Raw genomic sequence first — 15,947 nt, forward strand, 5'->3', positions numbered from 1 at the left:
AACAGTCACTCAGTCAAATTGTTGACGTTAACTCGGTTCATGCCTGACGTACGAACAAAACCTGCTGGCCATGTCGGAGACTCCGCCAGGGAATCTTCTCTTTCCCTCAAACGCCAAATGGATATATGGTTTGTCTTCTAGATCTCAGATTCTATGTAATTAAAAAAAAAATCTCACGCACATATTTTATCAAGGATAAACTATATTTCTAGACACTGAATGTTTTGGATACTTTTATTTTGATCATTAAAATTTAAAAAATTATATTACGATCATTAAATTTTTAATTCATTTTATTTATCGTCATTGTCATTAGTCGTCATTAGGAAATATTGACATAATATGTTAAATTATTATTTCCTAAAAAAATCCTGAAGTTTCAAATTTGTAGTTGCCATAAAAGATTAAACAATTGAAAATGAAATATTAGAAAGATTAGTATAGTTTGATTTCAAGTTGATTAGAAAGATCTGATTTGGCTGGAAGATTAGTATAGTTTGATTTCAAGTTTGACGATATCTTCAATAAAAAAAACTACATAACAGCAGCAAAAATGACAATAAAATTAGATGAATATATAATAGAAGCTTAAAACTTTTTAAAATATTATTATTAATCATCGAATTAACTTAAAATTAAAATATATTAATTTTCTAATCAAATGGATCCTTTCGACTGTTGGGAATGGCCGACAACCACATCAAAATTTGAACTTTTCTGATGGTTGTCTATATGGAAAAGTAAGGTTTTTTATGAAGAAGAATTTAACTTCGCACTGTAATATTTCTTAACAAAAGTTACCGACACCGACTGTAATGATAGTAATAGTAATTCATGTTTTAAAAGTTTGACGACCGAAGTGAAATAATCTTAAAAGTTCAGTGATTACCAGTGCAGTTTACTCTTTATTAATTAAAATATTAAAATAAAAGTAGTGTAAAATAACTTAAACTCAGAAAGGATTAGATTAGATACAGATCTGGATCGTGCCCATAGAAAAATCACTCGAATTCTTGAAATCTTTTCTTGCTTCAGGTAATCTTCATACTGATTTGATTTTCTTAAACCCCCGTTTCTTGAATTTGATTACAACCGTATCAGATCTGGGTCTGGTAGATTATGAACAGATATTGGATTTGATTCGGGTTAATCGTTGATTGCTTGTTAATTTGAACTGGAATTTGTGATTATGCCGAAGCACCTTTACGAACTGTTGATTTAGCCGAAGCAGTTACGTAGGGTTCAAGATTTAATAATATGTTCTTTATGTCACCAACAGAAATCATTTTACATTGATTGCAGTACTATCACTATTACATAATCATGTCAAGGAGGCCGGTAAATCCTGCTCGACACTTTGGTGATGGTGGAAGCATCCCATTCATTGGCTCAGTACAATCTAAAACACGCTCATCGCCAGTATTATCTATTGGGCTTTTGGTTGTGGTAATTTGAATTTCCATCCTGCCTTTTTACCATCTTTGTTTTCTTCGTATTAGAAAGTTTGCAGTTGCTGCCGGAGTTATTTTCTTGTTCATCTCCGTTAGATTTCTTAATTGAAAGTTTTTAGTTATACTCTAAAGTGCGCGTAAAATGCAAGAAAAAGGATTAAGTCGCTTCTTGAAATTTCAGGGTGCAATTCTTCTGATTGGCTATTTGCATAGTGGTTCAGGTTTGTTTCTTCTGTCCTCTTTAAACTTCTGTTTCTTGGATGCGATCGTTGAGTTAATAAGGTTCATGAAGCAATCTCTATTTCAGGCTAATTAAGATACTGAGATTGAAAAATATCAGCTGTTGTCTTCCAACATTATTCATCGATTCATGCTTGCGTTTATTTCTTTTTTTTTATTAAGCATTTTGTTTTTTTGTTTCCAGGTGTATCCGCCAGTGTAAAAGAGGCATCAAGTACAGTTGAAGGTAAATGCTTGTTACATCTTGTTATAGTCATTCCCAAGTTCTTGATAATATGAATTTGATTGTGTTGGGTTATGTAAGAGTGACATTTATTACAAAATGATCTTCTGCTAGTTGTTGTATATTACAAAATGATCTGTAGATAGGATTTTCAATACTCTAATGCCCACCTCCTTAATTTTGGAAATTTGTATCGTCTACAGTTCTATAACTCTATAGGAGAAGTTTATTGTTATATGCATGTTTCTTTCATTGGCACTTGGAAATGCTATAATAAAATAATAAAATTACTCTTGAGGATTCGAGGTTGCAACTGTTCAATTGATTCTCTGCCTTTCCTGTTAGCTGGGGTGTCTAGTCCCCAGAAAGAAAGGATGGGAAGTTCATACTGAGAGTTTTGATGTATATTCGCTATGCAGGTGGTTCCTCATGCACATTTGAAGTTCAGAGAGCACTACCTGTTTTAAAGAAGGCTTATGGTGACAGCATGCATAAAGTACTTCATGTTGGCCCGGATAGTTGTTCAGTGGTGTCCAGGTTATTAAAAGAGGATGACACTCAGGCCTGGGGTGTGGAACCATATGAATTAGATGATGTTGATGCCAGCTGCAAAAGTCTTGTGCAGAAAGGCATAGTGCGTGTGGCAGATATCAAGTATCCTCTTCCATACCGTGCTAAATCCTTCTCCCTAGTCATTGTGTCAGATGCCTTGGATTACTTGTCTCCTAGGTACCTCAATAAAACTCTTCCAGAACTGGTGAGGGTATCAGCTGACGGTGTTATTATATTTTCTGGTAACTTCCTCATTGTGTTTTATATACTTGAAATAAAATTAATATTTTCTATTGAATATGTGTGTGCATTTATTAAAAGAAAACTGAAACCTAAACTTGATTTGACTTGGGGGGATAGAGCTTTCTTTAGCTACTTTTTGTGATGAAATATTAACTGGACTCGCATTGCTACTTTTGAATATGCATTCTTGCACGCACTCTTTTTCATTATTTCTCATAGATATAGTTCAGGTTTTGTAGTTTCTTGCTGATGCTTGATTCCATGAGCAGGTTATCCAGGTCGGCAGAGAGCTAAGATTACAGAGCTATCCAAATTTGGTCGTCCTGTAAGTGGTTAATATTGATAAATCACCCGAGTATTTTGTAACGATTAGGTTAATTAATTTTCCTCTGTTTCTAGTAGTTGCAAGTTTGATTTGTGTGCTTTTGGCACGTTTAGAAAGCACTATTTGTGGTGGTTCCCCAAAAAATTCCCTGCTGTCATGAATATAAGCTCCTACCTTAATAGATTCATCACTTATCTTGAAGAAGGGCCTGACATTATGAAATGTATTTTCCCTCTTTTTTTTCTGGTGAAGGCCAAATTACGGAGTTCGACTTGGTGGATAAGATATTTTATTCAGAGTAAACTCGAAGAGAATGAAGCCGGCACAAAGAAGTTTGAACAAGCTTCAACCAAGAGGTCATATAAGCCAGCTTGTCAAGTTTTCCACCTAAAGTCGTGGCATTAAAGAATCTCGGAATCAGGTCCAGATGTTAGCCGAACAAGTCGGGCTCATCGATAAACAGCGTTCATATGCATCCTCCTTTTACCCGAATGGTAAACAGTGTTGCAATTCACATACCCTTTTGTTATCAGCTAGTTTGCTTGAAGTTTCTGAGTGCAATCATGTATTATTTCGTCTTCCCAGCCTTATTTTTTGTTTTCCAGTGATGGTTTATGTTTTCTATCTCGATTTTCTATTTTTCTTAAAATATTTGTGTTTGACTAGGCATTGTTAATATTTCAAATATACCAAAAAAGGGGAAAAAATAAATATATCGGTATAAGAGGTTATTATGTTTCTTGTAATTTCAAATAATATTTTCTTGCTTTGCAATTGTATATGAACATGCTATGTGTTTTCTTTACAATTCCCCGTCTTATACTCTTATTAAAAAGATAAAGTCTATATCAAATAATAATATAAAAACCAAATGTATCAAAAATATATAATGCAGTGACTTTTTATATAATTTGACCAGAAAATTAGTTAATACATGAGGAAATTTATTAAGTGTTCAAGGGCTAACAATTGCCGCCCTGGCAATGGCAAATGAACTCAATACTTAATTTAAAAATACAAAATTACATTATATAATTTGACCAAAAAATAGTTAATATAAGAATTTAAAATTTTCAAAGACACAATTCTGTAACCGGAAGCACCCCACGGTTCATCCCCGAATATAGGGGGTTAAGCGATGGCTATGGTCCAACCCAGCTTGTCCTCGATGCCACCAGTTTGAATCCCTGTTAGAGTTGCATGCAATTTCTGAGCCACTGTTTCTGCTTCCAATTTGTATTCAGTCCTGAATTCATATGATGAACAAGAAAAACAGATATTAGAAATAGAAACTAAATGTTTAACCGAAACATTTGCAGGCAATCACCATTTTGACAGATACTGGGCAAATAAATGGTGCTAAAACTTATCCTCCACCTTTTACCCTGGTAGGTTATACTTGCAACAGACTTCACAACCATAGCTGTCCCTGTGCAGAAGACTTCTTCAGCATCGAACACCTCCTCTACCGGAACGACTCGTTCGTCGACCTGACAACCAGAGAGTTAATAGGCATTCAAATATATTCGAAAACAGCTTTTTATGTAGTTGAACTGGGGCAAAGTTTCATAGTAAATACTGATCAGTTACCTGGTATCCAAAACCTGAAGCAAGTTCCACGATGCTTTTTCTTGTGATTCCTGGGAGAATTGTCCCATCAGCTTTTGGAGTTGAGATAACATTTCCCTGTGCATTTCAACACACATATGATTGTGTATATGTTCTTCACGATTCGTTTTATAAATTAGTCCGATTCCCATCGGTTTTACCTTGAGAATGAAGATGTTACAAGCAGAACCCTCCTCAATCTTGCTTCCAGTCAATGCATCCAGAAACAACACATCTGAGAACCCTTTAGCTCTTGCTTGAGTTAATGGCTTGTAAACCTGCATTTACAATCAAAATATGGTCAAGAATACCCTGTAAATATAGAGGCACAAAAGGAAATCAAACGGCAAAACGAGTTCTTACAGGTGAATAATTCGTGACAGCTTTAACGCCTCCTGTACCACCAGGAGTAGCTCTATGAACTTTGTCTTCAACCATCAAGTTCAGTTCAGCCTGATTACATTTCATTTTTGCACACAAAAGAAAACAGAAAGATATAAGCAAACTCCCATGGTTTCGGGATCTTCAACGAAGCATCTTACAGCAGCATACCTTGTTATAACTGCCCACTGGGGAAGCATACACTAAAAATGTGTACTCTGATGCTGGTTTCACTCCCAGATTTTGACCAGTTCCCATAAGCAAAGGCCTAATATATAATGATCCTTTTCCATAGGGTGGTACCTGTATCATACAAATAATCACTACACAAATTCTTTGGCAAGAAGGGGCGTAAAGTCTTATGACAAATACCCATCGCTTGTTGGCCAGGACAGTCTTTATGACGGCGTCTATGAATTGCTCCACCGTTGGCGATGGCATGCACATCCTATCCGCACCCATCTTCATCCTCAGGGCATTTTTTTCAGGCCGGAAGAGGAGAATCCTCTCGTCTTCCTTCCTATACGCCTTTAGTCCCTCGAATAACCCCTGATGCCACCATTTTATAGCCTTAGGTGATTGACATTGGTTGATACTCATCATACACTTAATCATACATGTTCGATATCTATGATTGACACATAGACCATGCATATACATGTTTATATCTGACGCTCATCGTCGAGTTCGAATAAGATTAGACTAGTGATTATCAAATGTAACCTGGCCATAGTTCAGTATTCCAGATGAAGGGCACAGCTCAACGTTACCGAAGCGAGTGATGGTTCCTTGGGAAAACTTGCCATCATCTTGAGTGAAATTCATGACGTCCATGTAATCGGTCTTAAAAAAAATGGCTGTCCCTTTTTCCCATATATATGAGGTAAGGGGGAGGTAAGATAGTAGGCTACCCCCAACACCAGGTTGAGAGCAACTTCCGTAAGAGACCTCCGAATTATGAAATGCCCTCCGTGGGACTCGATCCCACGACCTCAAGGTTAAGAACCTTGTGCAAATCCAAGTTCATCCCAATTCACATTCGCATACTCTGTCTTCTCCTCGCTTTAACAACAAAAGGGATTTAAGTTCACAAATTCATCATCAACAACAACAAGAAGATGGAAAACCCAAACAACAATGGCAATCAAATTCATCTGCATTAATTTTCTTATGTTCTATTGTATTCATTCGATAAATCAAATTAAATATTAGAAAATAATATTTTTATACAAGGCTAAATTATGATTGTAGACGGGGTTAATCTATTAAGCATGATCTAATATGAACTTATGAAGTGATTTCAATGGTGGAAAAGAATATTGTTCCCTCTAGAATATCTTGATTCAAGTAGTTGTATTTACAAGATACGTGTAGACATTCTTAATACACTAAAATTATTATAAATATATATTATATTATAATTGCATATTAATAAAAAAATTAAACGTGGTCTAATTTTTTTTATAAAAAATGATATTAGACCATTAAAATTAAATATAAATTTAATAAAAATAAAATTTAATTTAACTATAAAAATCACAACTTTTAAATTTATGAATTATAAATCGTCCAAACACTTCGTTCACATCAATTTTTGTTAGGGTTAACTATGCGTTCAATACCTAAACTATCAATTTTGATCTGTTTTAGTACCTAAAATTTTAATTTTAAAAAAATCATACCTAACGTTTAGTTTTTTGTTTCATTTTAGCGTCTCATGATTAAAAATTTAATGTTTTTAGTACTTAAACTATCTGTTTAGTCCATTTTAGTTTCAAAAGTTTCATTTTCCCCAAAAATTAACGTTAAATTTTGAAAAATGATACTAAAATGAAACAAAAACTAAACTTTAAGTATGATTTTGAAAATATTGAAAGTTTAAGTACTAAAACGTATCAAAACTGATAATTTAGGTATTAAATGCGTAATTTACCTATATGATTATTAGTAGTAGTTCCACTTGCGGTGTTGATAAAGCCCGGTAAACCAATAACTTTAACCACATTTATTGGCAGCAACCTCTCATTGGGTTGGTGTCTTAATGGCCATTAATGGGTTTTGATGAGGAGAAGACTCTGTTATTGAAAATTTACAAATTTTTTATAGTGTTTTGAAAGCTCTATAAGCAAATTTTTAACAAATGAAATGATTTCTATTGAATGTACTCTGAATCGTTCATTATAATCGTGTTAATAAGAGGCTGAATAGTAGTAGTTCTATATGATTATGATTATTTTTTTATTGATATGAGATAATACCGGTTTAAAAATAACTTTCAGTCATTTAACATTGAATGCTCACACCCTTGATATCTATGATGCTCGAATCCGAAACCTTAAGGAACAACAACAATTCTTTTATCACTGAAGCCGCATGGTTCGTGCTATATGATTATGATTAGGGATGACAGACAAGTATAATTTCACGGATTTTGCATAAGTGTAGTGGATAGTGGACGGGTGTGAATGTGAAAAGTCATACATGTAATGGGTAGGTGATGGGTTTGAGACCTTACTCGTCCCACATCCGCACGTCCACTAGCTACCCACCATCTCAATTTTGGATTATTATGAATTTAGGTATAATTTTAGAGATTATTCTGTAAATCTTAAGATTTTACATAATATGACTTGTAATTTAACCAAATGTCAAGATATAATTATTTTTAAGAACCAAATATTGTTATTTCTCTTATCTCAAATTGGTGGGTATGGGCGGATACAGACTGATACGATTAGATAGTGGGTGTGAGAATGAATTTGAGAATGTACTCGAGTGGGTAGGTAATAGATACAAAAATATTACCCGTCATAGATTATAGATACGAAAATATTAGATAGATATGGAGATAAGAGAAGAAATATCTAGACCCTTCCCGTCCGTTTGCCATCTTTATATAAGACCATGCGTTACATTTGAGTATTTCTCGAGTATACAATGACCATATTAATTAAGAGGATCATAATTGAATGTTCGTTGTTAAATAACAAAAAAAAATATTTAGAATAAATAATATTTTATAATTTCCCTTAATAAAAAAGATTTGTGAGTTGATGAAGGGAAATAACTTATTGTAATCTGGTTGCGGTTTTAGAAGACCTCTTTGGGCTAATATTCAATTGTTTGATTATTTATTTTTGAAAAAAATTATATTCAATTCGTGTTTATTTAAACTTTTAATATTATTTTCGTTGATTTACTTTTAAATGTGTTCATGCTTGATTTATTTAACGTTCATAAATCTGTTCGTTTAACGTTTGCGAACATATTTGTTTATATATTCCTCAATATGTTTGTTTAGCATTCATGAACACGATTATTTATATGTTCAAAAAGTGTAAAATTACATCGCTAGTTCTTAAGCTTCGTAATTTGAACTCTAAATTTTACTCTATTCAATTTAATCCTTACCTTCATCAATATTTAAAATATAAAAGAAAAAAGAAAATTAAATAAAAAAATTATTTTTATAAAAGTCACTAATTTTATTAAAAAGAAAATATCCTGAATTACAGTGGAGATTTACAATCATAATATAAATTAAATACATAATTATAACATTTTCTTAAAATCATTGACAAAAAACAATCAACTTAAGATCACATAAAGACTATACAAGGAAAGATTAAAAAATCTAACCAAAACTCGAACAAAGATAAATGTAACATATTTGATCGCATCGGCAAACAAACAACAAAGGGGGATTAAGCCATTGAAAGACCAATGGAAAAACAACAAATTAGTGTCGAACGATGTGAAAAAACTATCCATGAATGCAAATCAAGTATCCAAATCCAATCTAAGGGTCTTAAGTATAGAAAATCAACATAATAACATATAAACTACATATTGATCAGTCGTGATGATGCTAAATCAACTCTTAAAAAAGATAAATATAGAGATATAAAAATGAACTTAATTAAAACCGAAGGAGTGAAGGAATGAGGAAATCAATGACTAAATCACAAATCTGTCAAAATACTCTGGTACATTTTTGATTGATACAAAAATTTTAAATCCCAACTTTATTAAAACTGAAAAATCAGCTCACAATAATTCGAGTTGAATTGAATCACTCAAAATTTAAAAAATCAATATTTTGAATCGAGTGAAGTCTTGCTCATCTCTATCATCTCTGCATGCTCAACCATAATATGAATTGTATCCTAATTCTTCATTTATAGGTCAAAATCTAATACAGAACACTAGTAGGATCCTTCATTTCAAAGAGATACTCCTCAAATTATTCGAGAATCTGCAAACTACATAATTAATAGTTCAGAGAGTTCTACATTACTACCTGAACTCATTCTCACAACCAAAAAAATGATTCTCAAGATAGCTCAACTATCCTCGCCCGCTTCTTCGATCTACTCTTTCCTGCTGCTTCACTAACAGCATTGTCTTTGCCCGTATCGGGTCTTTCAAGTTCCCTAGGGCAGGATGTTCCGTTATCATTGTTACCATCACCGTCACTTTCCTCATCGCTGCTAGCATCTGATTCTGTTCCACTATTACTACCACCACCAGATACCGTAATCACCGGCTGATCACCAGCAATTGCAGATTCAGCAGCAGCCAGAGCCTCAGGTGTGTGAAGATCAGCTACACCTAACATCAAATCCTGTTTTACGATGTCCAAAACCAAAAGCTATTAACAAACACGTATACCATCCGATTTGTACAATTAGAGAGAAAGCGAGAGAGTTGGGTTCTAGTGTTACCATTTCAATGACTTCAGAGTCATTCCCATTGAGTACTTCAATATCATAGGCCTGAGAATTATTCTAAATTATCATCAACAAGAACATTGGTTAGAAATTAAAAGAGCATTCCCCGATGTTCAAAATTCGAAAACGAACCTTTGCTTCAAGCTCCAGCCTTTTATTAGCTTCAGCCATGACTCCCAAGAAATCTTTCACTTTTCCCAAAACTGCAATTCTCAAAAAGAAAGATTTCAGCACTCAGAGGAAGCTTTATAATACCCCATGACTGGAACTCCGATAATCCACGCAACCAGGGTCTAAAGGGTGAACTTATAAAACTTTAAGGGGCAAACTTATAAAATTTTAGATTACCTATAGAAAATACAAAGAAAAATCCTAAATTACACGAGAATTCCCCTTCAGTCCATCCCTGGTGCACGCGACCAAAAAGCCAAAGCATATGCCTATATTTATAATTCTCAAGGCTCAAACAAAGACAATAATTCCAATCCCAAATTACATACTATCAGTTTTAAGATTGTTCATTCATCATAAATAACAATATTACATCCCCCAAATTACATATTATCAATTTTTACCATTAAGCTTTTGAAATCTTAAAATATACACCGGGAGAGAATTTACCTTGACTTTTAGGAATCTGGGCAATGGCTGGTTTCTTAGCAGCATCAATCTGAGAGTTTGAGTCCTTTTCCTTACAAACAACAAGCGCAGATTCTGTTGCACAAACACAAAATATACAAATTTTCAATGAAGAGAAAATAAAGTATACATTTTTTTAGGACAAGAGAAGAAAAAAGAATGGTTACCAAGGGGTGAAGAAGAGCAAGCCTTGTGCTCAAACCGTAGAAGATCTTTGCTTGAACTTCCCATTTTTTTCTGTTCGATGGAGGGGAGGCCTGAAAATCAATCTTCAAGTTTAGGAATAAAAACACTAACTTATTTTTTTTTTTTTTTGTCTGTAAGAAACTTGAAGGCAATAGAAGGTTAGGGTCAGGGACTAGAGGAGGAGGAAGGCGACGGTGGTTCTCTTTTGGCGGTGGGATGTGTTTAAATAGCACCCAATTAGTAGGGTTTTTATTTTTCAAAACTATTTAATATAAAAAATAATTTTAAATTGATAAACTTTTGTTTAAGGTAAAGTACGTTAACTTTATTTTTTATTTTATTAATTGTACTTTTATTTTTTTAATTTATTTATTAAATTTTAATTTACTCGTTAAATTTTAAATTATTCTTGTTTTGGTTACAATAAATTATTTTATTGTTATTCTATGATGTAGTATTTTTTTATTATTAAAATATGAAATAAATAATAAAATAATATTTTTCACTTTTCCACCATTTGTAGCATCACCATCGCTCATTTTCATCATTGTCGACCATCTTTGGCCTTCAAAATCCACAACCGTTTTATCTCAAATTGTATCGAGAGACTCCCTTTGGCATGCTAAATCCAAATATGATAGTTGTTTCACTGAAAAATGTCAAAAAAATCTGTTAATTTCAATTTAAATATTTTGATTTTCTCACTTTTGATATGTGGACTTAGGAACATGTTATGAAAAAATAGAGGTTGAATTTGGACTAAAGGGATCAAGGTGAAGCGACCCATGAAATATGGGATCGAGCGACCACCATCTACAGAGGTCGATGACAATTAACGTTTCGATTTTTTCATTTTTAATCGGACTCAGAGCATGTTTCGATAAAATAAAGATTGTATTCAGACTCAAGAGGTCGAGACGAAGCGACCAAAGAAATCTGGGATTGAACGATCACCATCTACGACCATCGATAATGGCTTCCAACATTGGTGAATAGTGGACGACCACCATTTGTTTTATTTTATATTTCAAGTTATTTTTATATTGAATAATAATAAAAACATATAATGTCAAACCCAAATAATAACAAAATGGGTAAATTACACATTTATTCATTAAACTTTATTCTATCTCCTATTTCTATTAATGTACTTTTAATTTTTTCAAAGGTAAATTACCTATTTGATAATTGAACTTTCATACGATTTCTATTTTACTCACTGTACTTTCAAAATTTTCAATTTACTCACTCAACTTTAGAGATTGAATTTTTTTAATCACTGTGCCATTATTTTTGTCACACCCTGAATTTTTGAGTATTTGTTCGAGGGACCGATTTATGAAATTATAGAATTTGAGATCAGTTTTGTAGGTTCATTTTTTTCCAATGGTTTGGCTCATGATTTACCCTTTTTATTTTTATTTCCACAATTCTATTCCCCCTGAAATCATAATGCATTTTGGGTAGAATCTTCCGAAACTCTCGGTACACCCTCACCCTCTACCTACTGTTGTTCATCTACCTCCAGCCTCGTCCCCCGTTGTTCCCCGTTCAAAACCCTTATTGCTGGTCATTGAGTCCCATCGCCGATCATCGTGAAGGACCTCGTGAAGTTTGGTTGAAAACTTCCCCCTGTTTCATCCCAGTCCGATTTCGACTACCGTGAGCGTCTGTAGGTCACGTCGTCACCACCAATCGACTCACTATCCCAGCCCGATCAAAACTTGACCAATATCGTTGCGTTTGGGATCGTCGTTCACAGTGTTTTAGCTTTCAAAGTTTCATTAGAAAACCCTGAACCCACCGTTGTTTTCTTAATTTTTTGGCTGATTCCGTCGTCAGTTCGCCTCATCGTCGCTGCCTTTGAGTTCCCCGCTTGTTATGACCAAAACCCAGGTGAGTTTTTCTCCCACTGTCGTCGTTCCGTTGTCCATCGTGAATGGTGAGCCTCGATTCGTTTCTTTCTATTGTTTATCCATATTTTGGATGAGTTTGGTATTGTTTTGGATTGATTTTGATGTTTGGTTGCTTATTGAGTGCTCGACCGTCGTCCTCGTCCCCGTCCCTGTGGCTCATCGCACGTGTCGATACGCGCCGTCGTCACACGTGGGCATCATTTGCATCGAATATTATGGAAAACTAAGTTAACTTGGCCGAGTTAACCCGTTGACCCAAAAAGTTAAATTTTTTTAGAACTCATATTTTATGTTTTTCGATGTCCTAAGTCTGAATCCAAAATCTGTTTCATCAAATTCTAACTGGAAAACCTCCAAATTGGCCTCCGAACCCAAACTTGCATAGTTACTTTAATTAAATTGTTTAAGGAAAAATATGAAAAAGGGCAAGGATTGATTTAAGACTTTGGTTATGTTAGGTACATACATTTCTCTCGACCCGTCGTCTGCTCGACCAAGCTCCTCTCGATTTGTCTAATCACGTGAGCCGTGATTTTGTGTATTATGTTGTAACTCTATTAAATACTATGTTCAGTATATTAATCCGATAGTAATATTGTTCTGATCTAATTTAGGATCGTGTATTGTTTTTGTTCGTAGTGAGACCAGTGTTCAGTATATCTCTCAGACTGATTCGTTTTGTGATGTGTGATCCTTGTGTGCTACATATCTGTTTTTAAATATATGTCTGAATTATCATGTGCACATGAATGTTTTATATGATTTGAAACATGACCGATTTAAATGACTGAAAATAATGATTTTGGTTTATTGATTTCCTGAATACATGATATATGTTTTACTGATTTTGAATTATAGTTTGACACATATTCTCTGATTATTGTTTACTAAAAATGTTTGGTCTCTGATTTCCTTATTTACTAGTATTGTTTGAAACTATTTTCACTGGGGAAATTATGGTATGAAATCTAGGAGCTCTGATGGTTTAGCTCCGATCAAGTTTATAATTTCATATGGACCTAAGATGACCCTTGGGTGGGATTCTAGGCCTAATGGGTCTAGTGGTAAGACCTAATGGACCCTATGGCACTCCCATAGGGTAGCTCATTTGCTTTTTGCATTGTGGTAAGTCCTTATAGACCTGTGGGCACTCTCCTCAGATGGCTCCTCCGCTTCGGCTAGGGTAAGTCTTTATGGACCCAAGGTGCTCCCTTAGGTTAGCTCCTAGTTCCTTTAGGCCTAGGGTAACTTCTTATAGATGCAGTTATGGGGGATTGCATTTGGTGTTCGGTTAGAGGGTAATTCTTTTGCTTTTGAAATAAAACCTTACTAATATATTCTGATGATACTCTGTTAAATTATTTTTAAAATTATATGTAAGTTTTACTTTGCGCTATTGGGACACACTGAGCTCCCTTGTTTACTCCCACCATCTTTCCCCTTTTCAAATATTTTGAATAGGCACCCAAATCGGTACTTAGAGGATCGACACATTCTGTACAATATATTTTGTTATAATATTTGCATCTTTTGAATTGCCCTTATTCGGGTTACATGTGCCTACTATTTTAATATACTGGTTTTGCTGGTCGGTTTCCTATCACCTCTGATGGATGTAATAATTTTGTCACTAGTTATGGGCACTTTGTTTCACTGATGATATTTCATGTTTTATATTACTCATTTTGGGTTTTTTATGTAAGTATATTTTAAAAGAGGTTTTGGTTTTTTTAAAAGTGTCAAAAATGTTTTTGTAATACCTCAAATATCAGGTTAGTGACTAAAGTGTAAGGATTTAAATTTTAGCGGGTTAATTTCAATAAATAGAAAAGTTCAAGGATTGATTTGGAATTTTTTGACTAGGACTTATTATCAAAGATTGAACATTAGAAGAGAAAAGTGGTCTTTTGTCATGAAAAGGATTTAAAATTTATTGTAAAGGTTATTTAAGCATGTGGGAAATAAGGAAAGAATAAAGGAAATATTTGGAAGCTAGTTCTTCTCTTTTTCCTCTCCATCGTAAACTCCCCTTTGCTTAGGTAAGTGATTTGAAATTGGTTATTCCTTTCATTTGTGATTGAGTTTTGGTCCTTTGGTTGGTAGAGAAGCTTATAATTGATGGAAAATTGATTGTATTTGGAGTTTTAAAGAAATATTTGACTTGTCAAAGGTCTAATTAAGACGTTAGAAGTGTTAGAAAGGATTGAGAACATGTTTGAAGAATTTGTATGATTTTTAGTTTCAAGAGTTATATGGAATATTTTAGATGTTAAAGGGGTTTTAATTGATATAAGTTAGTGTGAATAAGTGTAAATGAGTTTGAATGCGTGAATATAGTTAAAGGTAAGAGATTTAAGTGAATTTTAGGTAAAGTTTGAAATGAAATATATGGATTCTGGGTAAGGGTATCGATACTGGAAGAACAATATTGATACTATAGGGTTAAATTAAATGATTGAGTATGAATCCGATGAACAATATTGATACTAATTGAAGTAGTATCGATACTGATGTGGAGGTATTGATACCAAGAGTAAGGTATCAATACTGTAATGGAAAATGAAATTTCAGAATGCTAAAATGATATTGGTACTACGATAGGTATTTGTACCATATAAGAGAAGTATCGGTACTGTGGGTAGATTACCAATACTATTCAGTCTGAAATGTTAAATTAAGTGTTTTATTTCGTTTAAGTAAAGGTTAATCGGGTAGATGCAATTGAGCTTCGATATTCATGGGTTATATTAATATGTAGATTTGATCGAAAACAAGTGATGAGTGAATGGACGTGTAAAGTTAGTGAGCTAAAGTGAAAAGGATGTGGTACATGGCTTAAGTGAGGCAAAGATGAGTGCATTCTTACTTACTTTGTATAAAATTAGGGGACGGCTTGCGATGAACCAACCTCATATGTTTATGAACCAAATAAATTGTATCATGTGACGGTTTTATCTAAATGGTATTTTAAAAGTACTGTTTCAATTTCATTATTATGAATATATATATTATGTGAAATATTATAAGTATATGATTTATGTGAATATGTTCTATAAGAACAACTAATAATTTGAATAACGCTATATGAAACAATATAAGTATAGGTTCTATGTGAAGAAATGATAAGTTGAGTAAGGTGATATGAAATGCTATAAATAATTGTTCTATGTGAATAAATAATAAATTCAGGTAATGCTACAGGGAACACTATGAGTATATGTTATAGGTGAATATGTCAAACGTGAAAAATGTTATAGTGGAAAATTATCTACGTGAAAATGTTCTATGTGAAAATGTGTTAAGTTATTGTAGTCTATGTGAATAAAAGACACTTTGAGTAAAGTAATAAAAATTAATTATGTGGTTAAATCCCAGAGTATATTTTATGAGAATTAGGGGTATAGTTGGCATGCCAAGAGTCAAATGTTCTATGCGGTCCTTCGGGACAATTCT

The 15,947-nt window shown here is 33.5% G+C and overlaps 3 protein-coding genes across 3 annotated transcripts; 1 reads left to right on the forward strand and 2 right to left on the reverse strand.

Moving 5' to 3' along the window:
• Window positions 1-664: 664 nt before the first annotated feature.
• Window positions 665-10,767, reverse strand: LOC120145485. The gene is made up of 6 exons (XM_039159306.1): window positions 10,560-10,767; window positions 10,375-10,467; window positions 9,886-9,956; window positions 9,748-9,810; window positions 9,343-9,647; window positions 665-675 (listed from the first exon to the last, which is right to left on the reverse strand). Exons 1-5 carry the CDS (start codon window positions 10,621-10,623, stop codon window positions 9,357-9,359), a joined length of 582 nt encoding a protein of 193 aa, XP_039015237.1. The 5' UTR covers window positions 10,624-10,767; the 3' UTR covers window positions 665-675; window positions 9,343-9,356.
• Window positions 962-3,444, forward strand: LOC120145484 (probable pectin methylesterase CGR2). Its single transcript, XM_039159305.1, has 7 exons — window positions 962-1,035; window positions 1,303-1,446; window positions 1,633-1,672; window positions 1,876-1,917; window positions 2,334-2,708; window positions 2,979-3,034; window positions 3,287-3,444. The coding sequence occupies exons 2-7, from the start codon at window positions 1,324-1,326 to the stop codon at window positions 3,437-3,439; spliced, it is 789 nt and encodes a 262-aa protein (XP_039015236.1). The 5' UTR covers window positions 962-1,035; window positions 1,303-1,323; the 3' UTR covers window positions 3,440-3,444.
• On the reverse strand, window positions 4,166-5,857 carry LOC120145488 (branched-chain-amino-acid aminotransferase 6-like). The gene is made up of 8 exons (XM_039159310.1): window positions 5,747-5,857; window positions 5,396-5,572; window positions 5,195-5,326; window positions 5,006-5,095; window positions 4,804-4,920; window positions 4,625-4,720; window positions 4,412-4,524; window positions 4,166-4,280 (listed from the first exon to the last, which is right to left on the reverse strand). The coding sequence occupies exons 1-8, from the start codon at window positions 5,855-5,857 to the stop codon at window positions 4,166-4,168; spliced, it is 951 nt and encodes a 316-aa protein (XP_039015241.1).
• Window positions 10,768-15,947: the final 5,180 nt, after the last annotated feature.

This window comes from Hibiscus syriacus, unplaced genomic scaffold (genome assembly GCF_006381635.1).
Source record: "Hibiscus syriacus cultivar Baekdansim isolate YM2019G1 unplaced genomic scaffold, ASM638163v2 tig00110893_pilon, whole genome shotgun sequence".
Taxonomy (NCBI): Eukaryota; Viridiplantae; Streptophyta; class Magnoliopsida; order Malvales; family Malvaceae; genus Hibiscus; species Hibiscus syriacus.